The 21,232-nt window shown below is 23.4% G+C and overlaps 6 protein-coding genes across 6 annotated transcripts, besides 53 other annotated features; 4 read left to right on the forward strand and 2 right to left on the reverse strand.

The window, feature by feature from the left end:
* Window positions 1-40: 40 nt before the first annotated feature.
* Window positions 41-139: a microsatellite.
* Window positions 140-145: 6 nt separating this feature from the next.
* Window positions 146-182: a sequence feature (AT_rich).
* Window positions 183-216: 34 nt separating this feature from the next.
* Window positions 217-353: a microsatellite.
* A 158-nt stretch (window positions 354-511) lies between these two features.
* Window positions 512-559: a sequence feature (AT_rich).
* Window positions 560-684: 125 nt separating this feature from the next.
* Window positions 685-706: a sequence feature (AT_rich).
* Window positions 707-790: 84 nt separating this feature from the next.
* Window positions 791-863: a sequence feature (AT_rich).
* A 290-nt stretch (window positions 864-1,153) lies between these two features.
* Window positions 1,154-1,263: a microsatellite.
* Window positions 1,240-1,422: a microsatellite.
* Window positions 1,423-1,495: 73 nt separating this feature from the next.
* Window positions 1,496-1,638: a microsatellite.
* Window positions 1,535-1,715: a microsatellite.
* Window positions 1,706-1,839: a microsatellite.
* A 2-nt stretch (window positions 1,840-1,841) lies between these two features.
* Window positions 1,842-1,995: a repeat region.
* Window positions 1,996-2,344: 349 nt separating this feature from the next.
* Window positions 2,345-2,368: a sequence feature (AT_rich).
* A 141-nt stretch (window positions 2,369-2,509) lies between these two features.
* Window positions 2,510-2,538: a sequence feature (AT_rich).
* A 223-nt stretch (window positions 2,539-2,761) lies between these two features.
* Window positions 2,762-2,855: a microsatellite.
* Window positions 2,856-3,057: 202 nt separating this feature from the next.
* Window positions 3,058-3,096: a sequence feature (AT_rich).
* A 335-nt stretch (window positions 3,097-3,431) lies between these two features.
* EDI_022960 (CCR4-not transcription complex, putative) lies at window positions 3,432-7,550 on the reverse strand (the record flags this gene model as incomplete). The annotated part of the gene is made up of 1 exon (XM_001735404.1): window positions 3,432-7,550. One exon carries the CDS (start codon window positions 7,548-7,550, stop codon window positions 3,432-3,434), a length of 4,119 nt encoding a protein of 1,372 aa, XP_001735456.1.
* An 11-nt stretch (window positions 7,551-7,561) lies between these two features.
* Window positions 7,562-7,621: a microsatellite.
* Window positions 7,622-7,700: 79 nt separating this feature from the next.
* Window positions 7,701-7,729: a sequence feature (AT_rich).
* A 91-nt stretch (window positions 7,730-7,820) lies between these two features.
* Window positions 7,821-9,428, forward strand: EDI_022970 (uncharacterized protein; the record flags this gene model as incomplete). Its single annotated transcript, XM_001735405.1, has 1 exon — window positions 7,821-9,428. One exon carries the CDS (start codon window positions 7,821-7,823, stop codon window positions 9,426-9,428), a length of 1,608 nt encoding a protein of 535 aa, XP_001735457.1.
* A 15-nt stretch (window positions 9,429-9,443) lies between these two features.
* Window positions 9,444-9,478: a sequence feature (AT_rich).
* Window positions 9,479-9,595: 117 nt separating this feature from the next.
* Window positions 9,596-9,646: a sequence feature (AT_rich).
* A 381-nt stretch (window positions 9,647-10,027) lies between these two features.
* On the reverse strand, window positions 10,028-11,419 carry EDI_022980 (uncharacterized protein; the record flags this gene model as incomplete). The annotated part of the gene is made up of 1 exon (XM_001735406.1): window positions 10,028-11,419. The coding sequence occupies one exon, from the start codon at window positions 11,417-11,419 to the stop codon at window positions 10,028-10,030; it is 1,392 nt and encodes a 463-aa protein (XP_001735458.1).
* Window positions 11,035-11,107: a microsatellite.
* Window positions 11,051-11,238: a microsatellite.
* Window positions 11,420-11,509: 90 nt separating the features above from the next.
* Window positions 11,510-11,559: a sequence feature (AT_rich).
* Window positions 11,560-11,609: a microsatellite.
* A 12-nt stretch (window positions 11,610-11,621) lies between these two features.
* On the forward strand, window positions 11,622-14,798 carry EDI_022990 (serine-threonine protein kinase, putative; the record flags this gene model as incomplete). The annotated part of the gene is made up of 1 exon (XM_001735407.1): window positions 11,622-14,798. One exon carries the CDS (start codon window positions 11,622-11,624, stop codon window positions 14,796-14,798), a length of 3,177 nt encoding a protein of 1,058 aa, XP_001735459.1.
* Window positions 11,650-11,690: a sequence feature (AT_rich).
* Window positions 12,020-12,051: a sequence feature (AT_rich).
* Window positions 12,092-12,128: a sequence feature (AT_rich).
* Window positions 12,242-12,275: a sequence feature (AT_rich).
* Window positions 12,369-12,389: a sequence feature (AT_rich).
* Window positions 13,277-13,305: a microsatellite.
* Window positions 13,597-13,631: a sequence feature (AT_rich).
* An 8-nt stretch (window positions 14,799-14,806) lies between the features above and the next one.
* Window positions 14,807-14,898: a sequence feature (AT_rich).
* EDI_023000 (ATP-dependent RNA helicase, putative) lies at window positions 14,897-17,740 on the forward strand (the record flags this gene model as incomplete). The annotated part of the gene is made up of 1 exon (XM_001735408.1): window positions 14,897-17,740. The coding sequence occupies one exon, from the start codon at window positions 14,897-14,899 to the stop codon at window positions 17,738-17,740; it is 2,844 nt and encodes a 947-aa protein (XP_001735460.1).
* Window positions 15,171-15,301: a microsatellite.
* Window positions 15,514-15,555: a microsatellite.
* Window positions 15,565-15,662: a microsatellite.
* Window positions 15,667-15,754: a microsatellite.
* Window positions 15,760-15,817: a sequence feature (AT_rich).
* Window positions 16,228-16,255: a sequence feature (AT_rich).
* Window positions 16,432-16,462: a sequence feature (AT_rich).
* Window positions 17,304-17,335: a sequence feature (AT_rich).
* Window positions 17,736-17,836: a sequence feature (AT_rich).
* A 6-nt stretch (window positions 17,837-17,842) lies between these two features.
* Window positions 17,843-18,022: a microsatellite.
* On the forward strand, window positions 17,897-18,364 carry EDI_023010 (uncharacterized protein; the record flags this gene model as incomplete). Its single annotated transcript, XM_001735409.1, has 1 exon — window positions 17,897-18,364. The coding sequence occupies one exon, from the start codon at window positions 17,897-17,899 to the stop codon at window positions 18,362-18,364; it is 468 nt and encodes a 155-aa protein (XP_001735461.1).
* Window positions 18,184-18,251: a microsatellite.
* A 59-nt stretch (window positions 18,365-18,423) lies between the features above and the next one.
* Window positions 18,424-18,478: a sequence feature (AT_rich).
* A 106-nt stretch (window positions 18,479-18,584) lies between these two features.
* Window positions 18,585-18,755: a microsatellite.
* Window positions 18,659-18,845: a microsatellite.
* Window positions 18,722-18,888: a microsatellite.
* Window positions 18,889-19,866: 978 nt separating this feature from the next.
* Window positions 19,867-19,923: a microsatellite.
* Window positions 19,924-20,062: 139 nt separating this feature from the next.
* Window positions 20,063-20,084: a sequence feature (AT_rich).
* A 130-nt stretch (window positions 20,085-20,214) lies between these two features.
* Window positions 20,215-20,350: a microsatellite.
* A 160-nt stretch (window positions 20,351-20,510) lies between these two features.
* Window positions 20,511-20,625: a microsatellite.
* Window positions 20,549-20,724: a microsatellite.
* Window positions 20,725-20,760: 36 nt separating this feature from the next.
* Window positions 20,761-21,232: a repeat region.

Genomic DNA, 21,232 nt, shown 5'->3' on the forward strand with positions numbered 1-21,232 from the left:
TACCCTGTGTTTTACTTTATAAATGAAAGATATTGTTTTTAATGAATTAACAAGAAAAATAAAAAGACAAATAATTAAATATGTTAATAAACACATTTGAAATAATTGAAGAAATAGTTAAATTTAATAATATTAATAATAATTCATTTATAAAATATCATTTTATTTTTATTTCTTAAAATGGTTTAATTTAATTCAATCTTCTTAAATAGTGTTTCTATTAAATTATTATTTCTTTATACTCATTATTTCATTTTTACCATTATTTTCTTCATTATTTTATATCCATATTGCTTATTTATTATATTATTATTTCTATCTGATTTTCTGGTTATTCGGTTATTCATTTATTTTTAACAATGTTTTTCTTATTCTAGATATTTTCTATTCATATGAATGAAATAATTTAAATAGTCATCATTAATTATTATGAATGATGTTTATATTTTATTTTAACATCTCTTAACACAACAACATTTAACTAGAACATTTCAAACACATTTGTTTTCACTTAATTAATTTAGATTAATGTTTGTAATATATTATTTTATAATTATTACTTGATGTGTGACCATTTAATTACTATTACAACTCATTTTGGTTCTATTAAAAATAAAACATTCTCACAATTTGAGTGATGGTATCATGTTATAATACATTAGTGTGATTATTTATTTATCAGAGATTATTTTAAATAAATTAATATCATTCAATTTAAAGCAGAAGTTGAATGAGAAATATAACATGTATTATACAATGAATAAGAAAGAAGTTAAAATACTAGTCAATGATAATATTCATAATTTGATTATTAACATTATTATCAATTATTCAAATATAAATGATAATTAAATATATTTTATCATTGAATCATTCAAAACACCATTGATTACTAGTTGATTAGAATAATTGATATAATTAAATGTAATTTATTGTTCAAATTAATTCAATTTTATGAATTAGACTAATTGTGAGATATGATAGAATACGAATGATAGAGATGAAAATTGATTTAATGAACAACAATAGACATTGTCATTAGATGTTTATAATCATAAATATATTCATTAAATTAACAAAAGAAGGCATAACTAAAACAATAAATTAGTATTATCAACTATAGAAATGTTTATTGTTATATTTTGGATATTGTAAAAAAACAAATAAAGAAAAACACAAGACAAAGAAGAAATTAACAACTATAGAATAAGTAATAAAAATCAACAAACTAGATGATACTGAAGAAAAAAAAAGAAATAAAAACATATCATCTCACCAAATATAATGATAAAAACACAAAATATAGATAATATTTAGAAAGAAATGGAAGAAATAGAAACACAAATAAAAAGAACAATCAACTTACAATCAAATAATAAAAATAATACAAATATGATAAATTAATGAAAAAGTAAAATAAAAGAAAGGGAAAGTATGAATGAGAAAGAAATATGAGATAATGGTGACATTATCTGTAATTAATGAGATAGTTGTGATAATATGAAAAAAGAAGAAATAAATCAAAACAAACACTAAATAACAATAAATGAAATAAAAATAAGAACAAGATAAATAATATAAAAAAGAAGAAAAGACTAAATAATACCAATACAACAAATGATAAAGAAAGATAACAAAGAAAGAAATAGATAAATAGAAAGTGATAATAAATATACAAAAATAATGATAACATCATTAACAATGAAAAATAAAGAAACTACAAAATGAAAATACAAAAAATAAAGAAATAGAATAATAATAAAAGTGAAGGATTTTGAATTAATTAGTTAAATATAATAGAGTTAATTTAAAGAAAAGAGAATAAAGAAATAAAATAAACAAGAGAAAACAAAATATGACAAAATAATTCCAGTAATAATTACAATTAAAATGTTAGATACAGAACTTAAATTAATTAAAAAATTAAAAAATGATAACACCAAAAAATTAAACATTATTGTAATTTAAAACAAGAAAGATGTCATGGAACATTGTTTTTATTACACTCAAATACTTTTACTAATTGATGACAGGTATAATACTAAATTAAGAAAAAAAATAAGTAACAATTAAACAGATTCTCTTAACACTTAAAAACTAATTTTTGTATTTATTTCTTTTTAGTACTGGTGCTCTTTTTTTTTATTACAGTTAAATTATGTCTCTGTGTATTCTTATTACTGTAGTATCATCCATTTGCTTTTATTTATCTCCCTATCTTTCTTATCTTTCTAATGTTATCAATTATTAAGATTGATATTTCCAGAAATTTAAAAAAGAACAAAGTTGTTTTTTATTCATACAGTTGATAATTAGTTGAACAAGAAAGAGCGTCATCAAATAGAATATATTATATTATTTTAAATAAGATATGATGGATACAAACACACTATATCAAATATATTCATTATATTTCGTTACTTAAAAATAAACTGAAGTTTATGATATTAAAACGTTAATATAAGATAAATTCATAAATCAAAAAATCTATTTATTATACTTCAAATGGTATAAATGATATTTATATTATTATAATAACGAGACTCAACAAATACAACAAGAAAAAAAAAATAATTTAATGACGTTCTCTTTCATACCCTTTATATTTCGTAAACAAAAAGTTGATATATTAATTGAAAGAATGAAATAAAACCATTTAAAAAATAATGTAAATAATACAGGTAGATAAATTACATAATTACAGAGAATTATTTTAATAGATATGAAAAAGGTGATGATGGAGAAGTAATTTAATTTGTATTAAATAAACAAGTAATAATAAAATAAAGACAAAATGATTAAATAAAAAAAACAATAACTTAATGTTTTAATGAATTTTTAAATAATTACAAAAACTCTCAAGAACCTTATGCCCACTACACAGATTAAAATTAAAATCAACTGAATAATAAGAAACAACTTTTTTTTTAACAGAGGAGTTCTTTTTTTACGAAAAATTTTCCTTTTAAAAATGTATTAATTATACATAATTTGACTAACTCTTATCAGCACTAAGTGTGAAAATAGTTAATAAAATTTGTTTTAGAATAAGAGTAGTTATTTTTAAAGATATCATTAATATTTTTTATTAAATAACTGTGACGCATAGAAAAATTCAGTTATTTTATCTTGGATATTTAGTAGTCTTCTTTCATTTTTTTGTGGTGCCATTTCTTTCAAAACAAATTAATAAAACCTAGTTTTACATATACAAGAGAACTACAAATAAAGCAAAATATAAGTGTGTTATCTTTTGTTTTGTTTCTTTTTAATACTAGATTTTTCTAAATGAATGTGTTGATTAAACAATGAATAAAAATAATGGAAAGTGTGTAATGTATTTAATAATCTAATTGGGGCTCTGAAAAGGACTAATTACATTAACAAACTTTATCTAAAAAGCTAAAAATTAAGGAATAATGAAAAGCATATCAATTTGGTTTTAATATAATATTTAGTACTTTTTGGTGTTGTTTCATGAATTTTTTATTTAGTAAGTCATATCTTTTTACATTCATAATTTCCATAAATGTTACTATAACACCCAGCTGTAATGGTTTTGACGTCAACAACCTTTGAATTAAAATTGTGATTATTTGTTCTGCAACTATTTCATCTGAAGAAAAGAGCATTTGAATAATGACACTGTAATATAATGTATGTGAATTTGCATACCTGAGGTTATCAACCATTGCGTTAAGTAAATTATTTCTTTTTTCAATAGATAAATTGAATACTAAATAATATAATAGTAAAGAAACAGCATCACTATGAGTTTTATCTTCTCGTTGAATTGCTAAATAAACACATAATGGGAGATAGTGTTGAGGTTGAATAGAATCAAGAAGGAATGGTAAAAATTTTTCCTCTCCACTTGAAATAAAAATATCGATTAATGCTTGTTGTGGAAGATATATTTCTGATAGAATTAAAGGTTGAACACGAACACTTTCATTTTCATTAAATGCAATATTCATTGAAAATGGAATTTTAGAAGGGATTGATGTTAAGATTATAGAACGTAATTGACCGAATTTATATGGAATAAATTGGATAAGATCAATAAAATATGATGAAATATAATTTGAATAGTCGTGACGAAGAATAGCAAAAAGACGAAGAGTAGTAGAGTATAACAATAATATTGATTTTGGAATTTCTTTTTCGTTCCTAATTAATCCAACGATAAATTTAAGTAATTGTACTAATAGTGATGTAAATTCTTTTGGATTGTATTCAACTCTATTTAAAATAAATGAAGGAGTAATAAACTCAATCCAATAAAAGGCAAATGTTGGGATTTGTAATGGTTCAGTATTTAATAAAAATCTATGATGACAAGAATAAAATGATCTTTTTGTTAGTTCAGATGAAGAAGAAGTAATAAAGAAAGAATGGAATGCATAAATAATACTTTTAATTTGTTTTTCAATAAAGTCATTTGACTGATTTTTAAATAATATCCAATACAATCCTTCATATACACTATCAATAGATTTAATAAATGAAACACTTTCTTTTATTAACCCACAAATATGATCAATAAACAAAGGTATTTCAAGACTATTATTTTCATCACTTAATTCTTCTAATACGACATATACATAAAGATTATAACTCCATTCAGCATCAAGAGATTTGCTTATGAGATTTAATTCATTTGTGTTTGTCTTAGTAATATCAATCCTTTTAAACAATGGATGTTCTTTTTTATTAGGACACACTTGATATTTATCTTTTTTTATTTCAATATCATCATAAATACTTTGTTGATAAGGTAATAATACAGACTTTGCAAGTAATTGAGATTGAGTTAAATATTGATTAATTTTATCATCAAAAGCAATTATTTCTCTTTTATCAACTTCCTCATTTCCTTTTTTAATAGATTCTTTAACACAACTATCAACTATTTCTTTAATGACTTGATCTATTTGAGGTTGTATAATCCATTTTTTCCATAACTCATTTGACTTAATAATTGTAAATAATGCAATGTCATGAACTTCTTCTGGTAATTCATTTTCATTCATCTTTTCTTCAAAAGCGTTTCTCCATTTTTCCATTTCTTCATAATACCTCTTTGGAATATATTGTTGTGCTTTAATAGTAAAAATCTTTTTTCCTGTTGAATGAACAAATTGATAAATACATCTTTTACAAATTTCTCTTGGAGATCTTTTAGTATCTCTAATGATAGTATTTTTAATCATTGAAACAACACTCTCTATAGCTTTGGTTTTAGTTTTTTGATATTCTTCCTCAATACATTGACCAACAACTGAGAATATTAATTTCCATTCTGACTCTTTATATGTTGAAGTAATAACCCATGGACATATTTTTATACTTTCTTCAATTTTTATTTTTCTTGAATAATAACTTTCTAATAATATTTGTGAAATACCTCTTTTTACTACTGTTTCAAGATCTAATAACTCTCCAGCAACTTCTGTTGTTGCTATAATTCTTTTCTCTTCTACTTTTAGTTCAACAAGATTATTTGTTGGAAATTGTGTTAGTAATTTATGAAGATCCCCATGAATAGATGTTGATGGTGGCATGGCTTCATAGACTGCTCTAAGAATTGAAAGTAATTTTGACATCCAGGGATTTTGTTTGTTGAAAATTCCTTTTGCTTCTTTTAATAATCTAATAACAAAGAGAAGAACATCACAACACCAAGTATGACTTAATGAATCTTCTAAAAGCTCTCTTATATAAAGATCCCTTGTTAAAACTGGATAGTTATTTGCTAAAGTAACTTTACCAATTACTGTTCCTGAACGATGTAATATTACAGCATCAACTGGAGTAAGTTGTTGAGATAACAATTTTTTTATTACGCGATTAACTTCTTGAGTAATAAAACTTTGTAATTGGGAATGAAACGTTTTATGATGAACTTGTATTAATGAAAGATAAATAGGAATAAGTTCTGGTCTTGACAAACAAGGATAAACAATTACTTCAGCAATAGATGTAATTGCCTTAGGTCTACAAAAAGCAACAAATTGAGAACATGCCATTTTTAAATCTTCTTTTGCAAGAGTTAATATACTAAACATAATTTGTTGCATTTCTTTATTTAATGGTTTAATTTCATTTATTCTATTAATAACTTCTTCATTTGAAACATATGGAATTTGATCACTACGAGCTGTAATATTATTGACAAGTTCTGGATGTTTTTCTTGTAATCTTTTATTAGCTAAAATTAATCTTCCATATAATTTCCACTGTCTTAATTTTCTTATAAATTTTTTTAATGCTGCAATACCAAATTCAAATTGATTTCCAGGTATTCTCAAGGCATTAATAACACACCGCATCATATGCATTACTAAAGGTACTGGAAGAAGACTATCATCAATAATTTCTCCAATAATACTTCCTATAAATATAGCATCTTCTTCTTTTTGAAACGATTTATCACACATAGTCAATAATGAATACATAATATACTCATATTCTTTTGTTCCTTTCATCTTTATTACTTCATTTAATCCTCCAAATTTTTTATAATTCTTTTTAAATTCTTCTAATACTTTTTCAGCAACAAAATCACTTTGCTCTCCTCCAAAGACATCTTCTGCTCGTTTTATTATATCATCCCTAATACCTGCTTTCTTTAATTCTTCAGAATGATACCTTACAATTTCTTCAGCCCATCCACATGTTGAAGCCCATCCCTTAATTGATATAACATCATCTTGAACCAACATTAATCCTATGATTGTTCCTTCAATACCACGTACTTTTAATGAATCAATAGTTTCTAATGGTGATTTAGTTATAGATAAATATTTAATTAAAGAATGTTGCATTGTTGGTGAAGATTGTAATTCATTTGATAATGCCTTTGATGTAATTGATGAAAACAATGGTAGCATTTGTTCAATTTGAAAGAAGTTATTTGATGAAAGTAAGTAATGAAAATATTTTCCTAATGCAATAATTGTTGGTGGTGAATCAATTGAAGCTAATAAAGGAAATGCAGCAGGATTACTTTGTAGAATACAGAATAATGTTCTAATCACACTTGCCTTAGATAAGGCATATAATGAACATAATGGCTCAATAACATCTGGTAATAAATCTCCATTAAAAGCAAATGATTGCAAATATCTTAATTGACTTTGAGGGTGTTTCCATTGTGAAGTGAAATAACTAATAGGAAATGGACGATTTGTAGACAATGAATAAAGTTTTAACAGTCTTTGAGCACTGGCAGGTGTTATAGTACTAAAATCAGAATTATCAGCACTTTTAAAAATTTCGTCCCAATCTTTTAAAGAAATACTTTGTCCCATTTGTGTCAATATTCCATCTTTTAATTCTACTCTACATGAATCAGTATTTTTATTATTTGAATTACTAAATGAAAAATCTTCTAATGTTGTTGGTAATGTAATCATTTGATTTTCATTTGCTGTATTAGGATTTGAGTGTAATGGTACTTTTACAGGTCCTCGTTGAAGTGTGAATGCATTAGAGTGTAATACTCTTAAAAATTCTTCTATTTTGTTTTCAACACTATCTCTCGACATGACAAAAATAGTTTTTTTTCATTATTTTTTTATTTTTCTTTTTTTGTTTTAACCCTTTCTTTTTTTGTTTTATATTACAATATTATTTTTAATAAACGTCATAAAAACTATTTTTAAAGTTCATTTATGAATCTTGTTTTTTTGTAAATGAAAAAAAAGTTTATTTATTATTTAATAATCTAAAAGAGTAGTTTATGACAAGACTCAAAAGAAAAATCTCATTGAAGATTTAAAAACTTAAAAGAAATTCATTTCTTTTACTCATACAATATGGCCAAAAGTAGATACTCAAGAAAGAACAAAGGAAAAAAGTTGCAAAGAGTTCAGGAAAACACTGTCTCTACTGAAGAGAAATCTGTACCAGAAGTTGAGACAATTGACTTTAATGGCTTCCAAATTCCTAAAGTTTATGATGGAAAGTTGGAAAGAAAACCAATGGAATTAGAAATTAAAAAAGGATTTGTAGAAGGAATGAATGGAGATGCCAAAATCTTTTGCAATGATGACTTGTTTAATTTATTAACTTTTGAAATGATTAAAGACATTTCTAATAATTACCCTTCTTGTGTAAGACAAACAGCTAATGCAGCTACTCTTCCAGGAGTAGTTGCTTCACTTGCTATGCCAGACGCACATAGTGGTTATGGGTTTTCTATTGGAGGAGTAGTAGCAATGAGACTTGATAATTCTGAAGCAGTAATTTGTCCTGGAGGAGTTGGATTTGATATCAATTGTGGTGTAAGATTGATAAGAACAAATTTACAAAGAGAGGATATAGAACAACACAAATCTCGTTTAGCTGATGAACTGTTTAAACAAATTCCAAGTGGAGTTGGAACAAAAGCACAAATTGCCTTTAGCCCTGAAGACTTTGATTCTATTATGACAGAAGGATTAGAATTTTTAGTTAAAAATGGATATGCCTGGGAAGAAGATTTAAGTCATTGTGAAGAGCATGGAAAAATTGCTAACGCTGATCCATCGTTAGTTTCTAAATCAGCTAAGTCTCGTGGATATAAACAAGTAGGAACACTAGGAAGTGGAAATCATTATTTAGAAGTTCAAGTTGTTGATGAAATTATGGATGTGGAGGCAGCTAAAGCAATGGGTATTAATGAAGTTGGACAAGTTTGTATTATGGTTCATTGTGGAAGCAGAGGATTAGGACATCAAGTATGTCAAGATTACATTGATTTATGTATGAAATCTGGAATTTGTAATCCAATTGATAAACAATTAACTGGTGTTCCATTTAATTCACCAATAGGCCAACAATATTATAGTGCTATGAATTGTTGTGCTAATTTTGCATTTGCAAATAGGGGAATGATTACTTATAGAATCCGTCAAGCATTTGAAACAGTTCTTAGAATGAAACCAAAAAAAATGGACATGCATTTGGTTTATGACGTTTGTCATAACATTGCTAAGGTAGAAGAACATGAAGTAGATAATAAAAAAGTTCAATGTATTGTTCATAGAAAAGGTGCTACTCGTGCTTTTCCACCTCAACACCCTGATATTTCAGAAGATTATAAGGAAATTGGACAACCAGCAATTATTGGTGGAAGCATGGGAACTTGTTCTTATGTATTAGTTGGAACTCAAGAAGGAATGAAAAAATCATTTGGTTCAACTTGTCATGGAGCAGGTCGTAAAATGAGTAGAGTAAAAGCTATGGACAATTTAACTTCAAAGGATGTAATTAACAGAATAAAAGAAATGGGAATTGAGTTGAGAATTACTGACCCAAAACTTGCCGCAGAAGAAGCAGATGAAGCGTACAAAGATGTTACTGAAGTTGTAGAAACTTGTCAAGCAGCAGGTATTTCGAAGATTGTTCTTCGTTTAAAACCATTAATAGTTATAAAAGGTTAGATTTAACTTACTTTCTTTATTTTTATTAATAACATTTTTTAATTATAAAACTTTATCAAATTTCTAAGGATATAACACATATTAGTTTAACTTCTGTCACTAATCATTTAAATAAGTATTTTCCATTGAATTTGTATTACTATTATGTTTTATCATTTACAAGAGAGTAAATTTAATAAGTTAAGAATAAATATTTTGATTATTAAAAATTAAATTTACTCTTATTACATAACACGAATCAATAACCATTTAATCGTACTGTCAATAACTTAGTATTTATTAAAAACATTCAGCTAAAAGTCAAATAAAAAGAAATTGACCAAAAAGCTCAAAAAAATAATCAACAAGTAATAACAATATTTATATGTTAATAATAAGTTTTATCTTAATTTTGCAACAATTAAAACAGTAACTTTTTTTCTTAATTTTTTTTGAACTTGATATAAACGCTAGAGTTAATTAATTATAGAATACTTCAATAAACATTCTTTGTTTTACTAAGAGAAAAAAAATTATTTTTCTATGTTCAATAATTGAAGAAGTTCTATTCATGTGTTGAATATATTGTTTTTTAAAGAAATGAAAGAAGAAATGAAGATTTAATTTAATGTTTTATCTAAAAAGATAACAGGTTTTCCATTTCCATAAGTAATAACTAATAATGGAAGACAATATGAATAACTCCAATCAGCTGGGTTATCAACGACATAACCAATATCTATGGTTTTGACTTTATCTGATTTAAGGACATAACATAGTATTAGATGGTAATTCCCTTTACAATAACCCATTGAAATGTCAGCTGTTTTTCCAAAATACTCTCCTCTTCCATAAAATTGTCCAGTCCTTCTCATTGGATCAAAACCATCTTTACAGATAGATTGGATGGATGCATCAGAAGTACCATGCCAACAAAAGAAACCAGAGTCATTAACTGAAATGAAATTAACATGCCTCATTCCAATTAAGAATTTTTCAATACATGGATAATGTTGTGTAATAAAAGAGTTAAATTGAATTGAATTATTAGTAGGGATATTATGAATTTTATTTTCCAAAATAAATTTTTGTCCTAAATGAGTAACTTGACCAAGAAATGGTTTACAGAGTTGTTGTTCAGTATAAAATTCTTGAATAGTATAATCCAATACAGTGGATTGATTTATTCCAAAATCAATTTTTCCAAAGAGATTAATTAACTCCCAAATAATATTAAATAATTTGATTTTAGTAAATGGATTATAACATTCATCTGCAAATGCACCACTTTGAAAAATAGACTTTAATGATTCTTTAGTTAATTTTGGTGCAAGAAAATTATATTCAGGTGGAAAAACTGGAAACATAGTTACTGAAAATTTAAATTCCATTTGAATACAATCTAGTCTAGATAATGTTTCTAATTTCAGAATATCTTTTCCTATTTTAGTATTATCATTAAAACCAAAAAATGATACAATCCAATGAAATGGATTATCATTTACTGCTTCAACATCAAATTTATATTTTTCTTTATTTAAATGAATTTCAATAATATCATCACTTAATATTTGAAATGCAAGTTGAGTATTAAAATTAATTTCTGATTTTACTTTTGAATTAACAATTTTTTTATATACTTCTTTCATTCTTTCTTTCATTTTTTTCTTTTGTATTTCATGATTTTCTTGTTTTTTTTTAATATAATTTCGTTCTTCTCTATCATTTTCTAGAAATATTTTTATTACTTCTTTAATTCCTTTTATTTTTCCAATTTCTATCATTGTATTAGTTCTTTTAATTGTATGTTCATTATTTTTTCCTTTCATTTCAATAACATATTTTGATTTAGGATATTCATTATCATAATATATTTCAAATTCTTCATCATATTTTGATAGTCCTAATGTTAATTTATGATTTTTAATGTCATGATCAACTAAAAATACTTCATCATTTTCCATGCAATATTCACAAATTTCATTTTCAATCTCTTGTATAAACTCTCCCATTTACAATCTTTTAATTTTTATATTTTGAGTTAATTTCTAAATAATAGATCAATGATTCTTAAAAAGTATTCTAAATATTTTTCAAAAGTGAATTTATAATTTTTTAATGATGATATTTGTTATTTTAAAAAATATATATTAAAAAAAAAAAAAAAAAAACAAATTTTATAAAAAAAAAGAACAAAAAGAACCAACCAATCAAATGAATTTATTTATTAGAACAATACAACATATTATTTTAATAATTCTATTATTTGTTTATATAAATAATGGAGCAATATGTGGAGTTGGATGTATTAATTGTTTATATGATGGATATTGTGAAACATGTAAAAAAGGATATAATCTTAATGATAAAAATTGTAGTGAATGTTTTCAGTTTAATCCACGTCAAGATATTTCAGAAGAAAATCCAGTTACAATTCAAAGAAATGGGAATTGTATTATTGTTAATCAAACACTTCATCCATTAACATTAAATTGGCATCCAGGAAAAGAATATAATACAATAGTTAGATTTACAGATAGTAGTATAGAAAAAGATATTAATATATCATATGAAGAAATAGAAACAGCAATTGGAATTGGACCATGTGCATCTAATATAATAACAAATAAATTATTTAAATTAACTCGAATTATGGAAATTGATACAACAGGAAAAGATTCAACATTAATTAATTTTGAAATTAAATTTAAAACAAAAAAAGAAAGTCAAGTTATTATGAGTGTTACAACAAATTCACCAAATGATTTAACAGCAAATTGTCTTGGTCAAAGTATTTTAAAACCAGGAACAACACGTGCATATATGGCATTAACATTTTATAAAAATACAAAATATTATTTATTTATTCAATCAGAAGAAGATGTTGAAATTATATTTACAACAGAAATTGATTCAAATAAAGTTTTTTTTAATTTAATAGGTAGATTTAATCAAACATTCTTTAATAATTTAATTAATAAAGAAGAAAAATATCAAATAAAAGTTCCTATTTCATCACAAGGACTAGTTTTTTCACCAGAATGTGCAAATAATTTATATTTAAGAGGAATGCCATTTACAGTTTCAGTACCAGAAGATTATAGTCTTCTTATTGATACAACAAGAAATAATAAATTAGCATATTTAATAGAAATTAATAAAGTTACAGAAAATGGATTAACTGATGGATGTCTTGATGTTTGGGTAGGAAGAAAATGGAATAATTGGTTATCTGATGGAGAAGAACTTGGATTAAGTGTTAGAATTAAAGGAAACCATTCATTTTTTTTAATGTTAGATGAATTTCTTGAAGATATTGAATTAACATTTAAAATAATTTGTCATAATGATTGTCATTATAAAGAAGGATATGGATTTTGTAATTTAATGAGTAAAGGATGTGAATGTAAAGAAGGATATGGATATGAAGATTGTTCAGAATTATGTTATTATAATGGAAAATGGAGAAATGATATTAAAGAAAATAATAATAGTAGATGTTATTATGGAGAAATAGGATGTAAAACTAGAGATTGTATATGTGAAGAAGGATATAGTATTAAAGAACATAAATGTATATCAAATACATGTTTAAATAAAATTAAAGGAGGAAAAAATGAATGTTTAGAAGGAAAAGGATGTAATATAGAAACATGTAGATGTAATAAAAATTATATAATAACAGAAGAACAAAAATGTAAAATAATAACATGTGGAAATGGTAAAATAGAAGAAGGAGAAGAATGTGATAATACAACATCATGTAATAAATATTGTGAATGTGAAAAAGGATATATTAGTCAAAATGGAATATGTCAAAAAAAAGAAAAAATATGGTGGATAATAATAATTATTATAGGAGGATGTGGAATAATAATAATAATAATAATGATTATAAGTATTTTTTATTTTGTATTTAAAACAAAAAAGAGAGTATCTATAAATATTTATAGAACACAACAAATAACATATTATCATGATATTAGTAGAGCAATTAAAGAAAATAAAGAAATAGAATTAGAATATAAAATTGAAAGAAATGAATTATCATTTGGAAATGAAGGAAAAACTACAAATATTAATGAAACAAGATTTCAAGATATTGAAATTGAAAATAAAAGTAATAAATGGATGATGATTATTTTTCATACACCAAAAACACCAAAATATATATTTTATTTTGAACCACAAATATTAATAATTAAAAGTAAACATAAAAAAATAGAAACAATTATAATGACATTATTTTGTACAACAAAAATTATGGGAATGAAAATACCATATACAATTTATTTTAGTAAAAAGAAAGAAATATTAAAAGAAATAATAAATCTTCTTAAAAATAAAGATTTTGAAACATGGAATGAAAAAGATAAAGAAAATATGAATATTTTAATGAAAAATGTTACTAAAAAATATTATGGTAATTTTATTATTACTACTGAAGCAACTAATTCTACTAATCTTGATTTAGATGAATTACAAATTAAAGAACCACCAATTGGAAATGGTTCAATGGGTACTGTTTATTTAGGAAAATATCGTAGTATTCCTGTTGCTGTTAAACAATTTCATTGGAAAAATCTTAATGATAAAGAAATAGAAGAATTAAAAGAAGAAGTTATTAGTGAATGTGAATTAGTTAGTAAATTAAGAAATCCATTTATTGTTAATTATATTGGATCAGTTACTTATATTCCTGAAATTTGTATGGTTACAATATATATGCCATTAGGTTCATTATCTAATTATATTAGAAAAAATAATTCTGAAAATATTATATTACCTTTTGAACTTAAAATGAGAATTTTATTTGATACTGCTAAAGGAATGGTATTTCTTCATGAAAATAATATTATGCATCTTGATTTAAAACCTGATAATATTTTATTAAATTCTTTATATTCAGATTCTAGTTGTGTTGCAAAAATTACTGATTTTGGTACTTCTAGATTTACTAAAAGAAAAAATAATGATAAAGGTCTTGGAACACCAATTTATATAGCACCTGAATGTTATCAAGATAAATATTATAATGCTAGTGATGTTTTTTCTTTTGCTATTACTGCTTGGGAATTATTTTATGCTAAAGAACCATATAGAGAATGTAAATCTTTATTTGATATTAAAAATATTGTAATTAATGGTGGAAGATTAGAAATTGATGAAAAAATGCCTGAAAATCTTCAATCTCTTATTGTTAATTGTTGGAAACAAGAACCTAATGAAAGACCTAATTTCTTATCTATTTCTAAATCAATGATTGAAATATGTAAAGATGCAATTAATCATAAAGAATTTGATAAAGATGTTTCTAATAAAAGAATTGAACAAATAATTACAAAAAAGAAAGAAATAATAGAATCAATGATAGAAGAAGATACAGAATAATTATTGAGTTAAAAATGTTTTTTTTTTTGTTTTTTGTTTTAATAAAAATTTAATAGAACTTGAACAAATATTTTCATATTAAAGAAATTAAAATTTTAATGGAAATATTAGAAGAGATTGAAATCTTATCTGATTATTGTTTTTATTTAGAAGAATTATATGGAACAGCAGATCTCAATATAGCAGAAAATATTTTAGCTGTTATTAAAAAATGTCAAAGTAGAACAGAGTTTATTCAAAAATTACAAAAAGTTATGAAATTTGAAGAATCTAATAAACTTGAAAGATTTTATGAAATATATGATCAAAGAAAATTATATCAAGAACTAAATGGAAAAGAAATTGGAAAATTAAGAAGTAAACGATTTAATGAAGAATATAAAAGAAGAAAAATTAATGAAGAAGACAATAAAATAATAAGAAAAAAAGATAGAGGAAGAACAAATGAAAAGAGTTATGATAAAAAAAGAATAAGTTCAGAAGAAAGAAATGAAATGGAAAAATTAATTGCAGCAGGAATAATGAAACAATCAGATTTACCAATAGAAGAAATTTTAAAAGAAGAAATAACAATAAAAGATGTTAAATTAAATGAAGAAGAACCAAGATTTCTTAAAGGGAAAATTAAAGAAATTAATAATTCAAAAATAAAAGAAGTAGAAAAACAACCAGAAGGACATTTACAAAGAAGTGCAATAATGGCAATTCAAATTGCAAAGAAAAGAAAAGATAAAAAAGAAAAAAAAGAAGAAGAAAAAATTGAAGGAATTGAAATTAAAGATAAAAAAAGAAAAAAAGAATTAGAAATAAATATTAAAGAAATTAAAGATATAAAAGAAATTATTAAAGAAATAGGAAATATAATACCAAAAGAAAAAGAAAAAAAAGAATGGGAACAAAGAGAAGAAAAAATAACAAAAGAATTTAAAAAAAGTAATGAAGAAAAAAGAAAAGAATTACCAATATATTTAATGAAAAATAAATTAATGGAAAGTATTAAAAAAAATCAAATAATTATTCTTATTGGAGAAACAGGATGTGGTAAAACAACACAATTAACACAATATTTAGATGAAGAAGGATATAGTAAAAAAGGAAAAATTGGATGTACTCAACCAAGAAGAGTAGCTGCTATTAGTGTATCTCAAAGAGTTGCAGAAGAAATGGGAGTAAAATTAGGAGAAGAAGTAGGATACAGTATTAGATTTGAAGATAAAACAACAGAAAAAACAAGAATTAAATATATGACTAATGGAATGTTATTAAGAGAATATCTTATTGATAAAGATTTACCTCAATATAAAGTTCTTATTCTTGATGAAGCACATGAAAGAACAGTTGGAATAGATATTTTATTTGGATTATTAAAAGAAACAATTAAACATAGACCAGAATTTAAATTAATAATAACATCAGCTACATTAGATGCAAATAAATTTTCTATATATTTTAATAAAGCACCTATTATTTATATTCCAGGAAGAACATTTCCAGTAGAAAAATTATATTTAGAAGAACCAGAAATGGATTATATTCAAAGTGGAATTGAAACTATTATGAAAATTCATCTTACACAACCACCTGGAGATATTTTATTTTTTTTAACAGGTCAAGAAGAAATTGATTTTACTTGTTTATTAATTAATGAAAAAATTAAAAAATTAGATAAAAGATATCCTAAATTAATTGCTTTACCTATTTATGCTTCTTTATCTACTGAACAACAAAAAAAAATTTTTGAACCAGCACCACCTTTTACTAGAAAATGTATTATTGCTACAAATATAGCTGAAACTTCTATTACTATTGATGGAATTTATTTTGTTGTAGATTCAGGTTTTGTTAAACAAAAAATACATAATCCAAAACTTGGAATGGATCAATTATTAATAACTCCAATTAGTCAAGCTTGTGCTGATCAAAGAGCTGGTAGAGCTGGAAGAACTGGACCTGGAAAATGTTATAGATTATATACTCAAAAAGCATATTTAAATGAAATGCCTATTGTAACTATTCCAGAAATACAAAGAGCAAATCTTGCTGATATTGTTTTAATATTAAAAGCAATTGGAATTAATAATGTTATTGATTTTGATTATATGGATCCTCCAATGTATAATACATTAATTAGTGCTTTACATCATCTTTATGCTATTAGTGCATTAGATGATAATGGAAAATTAACTCAACTTGGAAGAAAAATGGCAGAATTTCCTTTAGAACCACCTTTATCAAAAATGTTAATTGTATCAGAACAATTTGGATGTAGTGAAGAAATAGTAACAATTGTAGCAACTTTAAGTGTTGGTAATTTATTTATTAGACCAAAAGAAAAAGAAGAAGAAGCTGATAGAAGAAAAAGACAATTAAGTAATTCAGCTGGTGATCATTTAACAATGTTAAATATTTATAATGATTGGATAAAAAATCAAAAATCTCCTAGTTGGTGTAAAGAAAATTATATTAACTTTAGATCTTTATATAAATCTGAAGATATTAGAAATCAATTAATAAAAATAATGAAAAAATATAATATTCAACTTATTTCTTCTCATAATAATCCTATTCCAATTATTAAATCTATTGTTTCTGGATTTTTTGTTCATGCAGCAAAAAGAGATCCTCAAGAAGGTTATAGAACTTTAGTTGATGGTCAACAAGTATTTATTCATCCTACTAGTTCTTTATTTGGAAGAAATCCTGATTGGGTTATATATCATGAACTTGTATTAACTACTAAAGAATATATGAGAGAAGTAATAGCTATTGATCCTCAATGGCTTATTGAATTAGCACCAGCATTTTATCAAAAATCAGATGGATCACAAATTAATGAAAGAATGAAAAAAGAAAAATTAAAACCATTATTTAATGGAATAAAAAAAGATCAAAAACCATGGAAAGTATCTCATAGAACAATTATTGGATCATCTTATCATTAAAATTATTTTAAAGTAAAAGATTAAAGATTAAAATTATAATGAAAAGAAACATTAATGATGATTTTCTAAATAAAATTTAATTATATTCTAAAAAAACTTTTTAAGAAATAAAAAAAAAAAAACCCTTAAAAAGAAAAAAAAAAAGAAGATAAGAAGATGAGTAGTGAAACACAACAACAAATAAATACAAATCAATGTGAAAAACAAAAAGAAGAAATAATTAAAGAAATTACTGTGAAAAAAGAACCAGAAATAAAAGAAGAAAAGAAAGAAATTAAAAAACCAATTCGTGGAATTAATATATCTGGAAGACCATGGAAAGAAGCTTATAAAAAGAAATCAATTAAAGATAATGTAGTAACAGCTGGAATTAGTTGGGAAGAAAAAATGGAAATGAAGAAACGTAGACAAATGATGAAAGCACTTGATGAAGAAATTAGAACAAGAAAAGCTGAAGAAGAAATAAAAAGAAAAGAAGCAAGAAAACAAGCAATTATTAGAAAGAAAGAAAATATTGCTAAAAATACTATTGTTCAACAAATTACAAATAAGAAAAAATTGAGACATATGAGTGGTAAACAATTTAGACAATTACGTACATTCCATTTTGATGAAATTGAATAAAAAAGATAAGATAGATTGAATATGAATGATTGAAAATTATTTTATGTTTTATAAAGCAGAAAATAAAAAGTTTTACAAAAAAATTAAAGAAAAAAAATAACAATATATTTATTTGTATGTTATTAGTGTACGAAATTCCATTTCAAGTTTAAGAAATTAATTGAAAAATAAAAGAGAGGAATATTTTACATAAGAACCCTAAAATAGGGTAAAATAGAGAAAATTAATAAAGAAATGAATGAAAAATTAAATGTAAAAAATGAAAGAAATAAAGATGATTGTTTAAGTATATCAAAAAGTCAAAAAAAAAAAAAACTTAAGAGTTATAAATGAATAATAAAGGAAATTATTAATATGTAAAAAAAAAAAAAATTGATAATTTTTAAATAAAACAAAAGTTAGAAAGAAATAAAATAAAAATAAATTTGAGAAATTTAGAAAAAGAAGAAAAAAGAAGAAATAAAATAATATAAAAATATAATAAACTGTATGATATAAAAAAAGAAAAAGAAATGAATATAAGAAGGGATCGAATATTCTTTTATTAAGGTCAATTGTCTATGTTGCACGCTGAAGCTCCCCACAAGAGAATTCAGCACATCACTACAACATCACATACAAATTTAAATAAGACAAATAATTCATTTATTGAGGTACAAAAAAATATAGGAGATAATGAATTACCACCAATAAATTTTTTAACTACAAAACCTATGAGGAGACATAACGAGTATTTTAGATTTAAATTTTCAAAAGGAATTACTACATCGTATTTACTTAGTGATGAAGATTATTATACTAAGAATAAAATTAATAATACTACAAATATTACAGAAACTAAAATTGAAAAATGTAATGAATCTATTGAAGATATTGGTGTAGATACAAAAAATGAAAACCCTAAAATAGAAAGAAGTTATTCAGAAGGAGTAATTGATAGTGATGAAGAATTACCTATTATTATTAAAAAACAACCTAAATTAAGAATTCAACCAACTGATAAAAGTAAATTTTATAAACATTCATTAAAAATTATTCCTAAAGTTATGATTGATCCTAATATAATTAAAAGAAAAGAAATGATTAAAACATTAAAACAAATTCAACTTCAATCTATTCGTTCTCAATATTCAACTCGTATTGAATCACAAAGATTTAAACAATTAGTAAAAGAAGTAACTGATTATTGTAATATTAATCATTTCTTTACTTGTGAACTTAAAGAAACTGAATTAAAAGTATCTTCTTTTGGATTTTCTCAAAAAAAATTTATTGTTGTTTTTAAATCTGATACTGAAAATTATTCTAATTGGGGTTTCCCTAAACCTCTCTTTCTTGATGGAACTGAAGTTTGTGATACTCAACTTCTTGAACATATGAAAAAACAACCAACTGTTGAAACTATTATGAATGAACTTTTCAGAATTGCTTGTTCTATCATTTCTGAATGTGTATGTATGTAATTGTTCTCAACTCCTGCACGTTGCTTTATGGCAGATATATTTATGTTTTTGCCTTTATATTTTTCTTTCTTCTATCTTTTTTTTTTTTAATCTTTTGAATAAAAATTTAGATTGTTTGATGAATTTGTTTCTTTTTTATTTACTTCATATAGTTTTCTCACTCTTTTTCATTAACTTATAAATCATTGTTAATGACTTTCTTGACTTTCCTCTTAATTCTTAATTTTCTAAATCCTTTTTTTTATTAAATTTTTTATCTTCTTCAATTCACAAATACAATGTAAATTTATTCATTGAATGGTTCTTGAATATAACTAAAATCTTTCTTCTTTTTTCTTATGAACAATAACTCCTTTTTGTGCTTTCTTTACAACAACTTCCATTGTTAAAAAAAGTAAAGAACAGAAAACATTCAAGGGAGAGAGAAGAAAAGAAGGATAAAGAATAATAAAATGGATAATAAGAATGGTAAAAGATATACAATGAAAAAGCGAGTAAAATGAGAAAAGAAAAACATAGTAAATACTATGATAATAAATAACACACATGAGATTCATAATTATTAACAACCAAGAATTTGAAATGAAAAAACAAGAAAATGAGAGTAAATAGGAGAATGGATAAATAAAAAATAGATACAAAGAAAAAGGAGTGTGTAGAACAAGAAGTATTCAATCCAAAATAAAAGAAGTTAAAGATGGATTAAGGAGAGAAAAGAGTGAAAACAAAAGAAAAGAATAAAAGAAGTGAAACAACAAGAATAATAAGAAATATAGAAAAACAGAAGAAAACAAAGAATAGAATAATAAATTAAAATAATAAATTATAATAAATTATAATAAATTAAATAAAGAAGAAATGGAAAATATAATAATAATTTTTATAAAATATAATAAATCATAATCTATTTATAGATAAATAACAATATTATATTTTATTATATTTTATTATATTTTATTATTTAATTTTATTATTTAAAATTGTTATTTAAAATTAATAAAATAAAATGATATTAAATAAAATAATAAAATAATAAATAAAATAATTTGTTATAATGTGTATTTAATTATTTAATCATGATTTTGATTTATATTCATTAAATTAAAATGGAAGAGTTAATAAATAAGAATACTCATTTCTTTAAAGAAGAAATAGAAACACTTCCAAATATTCAACAATCAATTGATGATACTACTAAACAGTATCAATATTATTTAGGAAGTATTAAAAATGAAATATTTGAAATAAAACCAAATGAAACATATTCAGAAGCAATTAAAAGAGGAGAATGAATAATTGATAGAAATGATGAAACAGAAAGAAGAAGAAAAATAATAGAAAAAAGCCAAGAAACAAATAAATTAATATAAATAATAAAGAATCAAATGAATAAAATAATAGAAGA

The sequence above is a fragment of the Entamoeba dispar genome, genomic scaffold (assembly GCF_000209125.1).
Source record: "Entamoeba dispar SAW760 scf_1105229459129 genomic scaffold, whole genome shotgun sequence".
In the NCBI taxonomy this organism is placed as follows: domain Eukaryota; phylum Evosea; order Mastigamoebida; family Endamoebidae; genus Entamoeba; species Entamoeba dispar.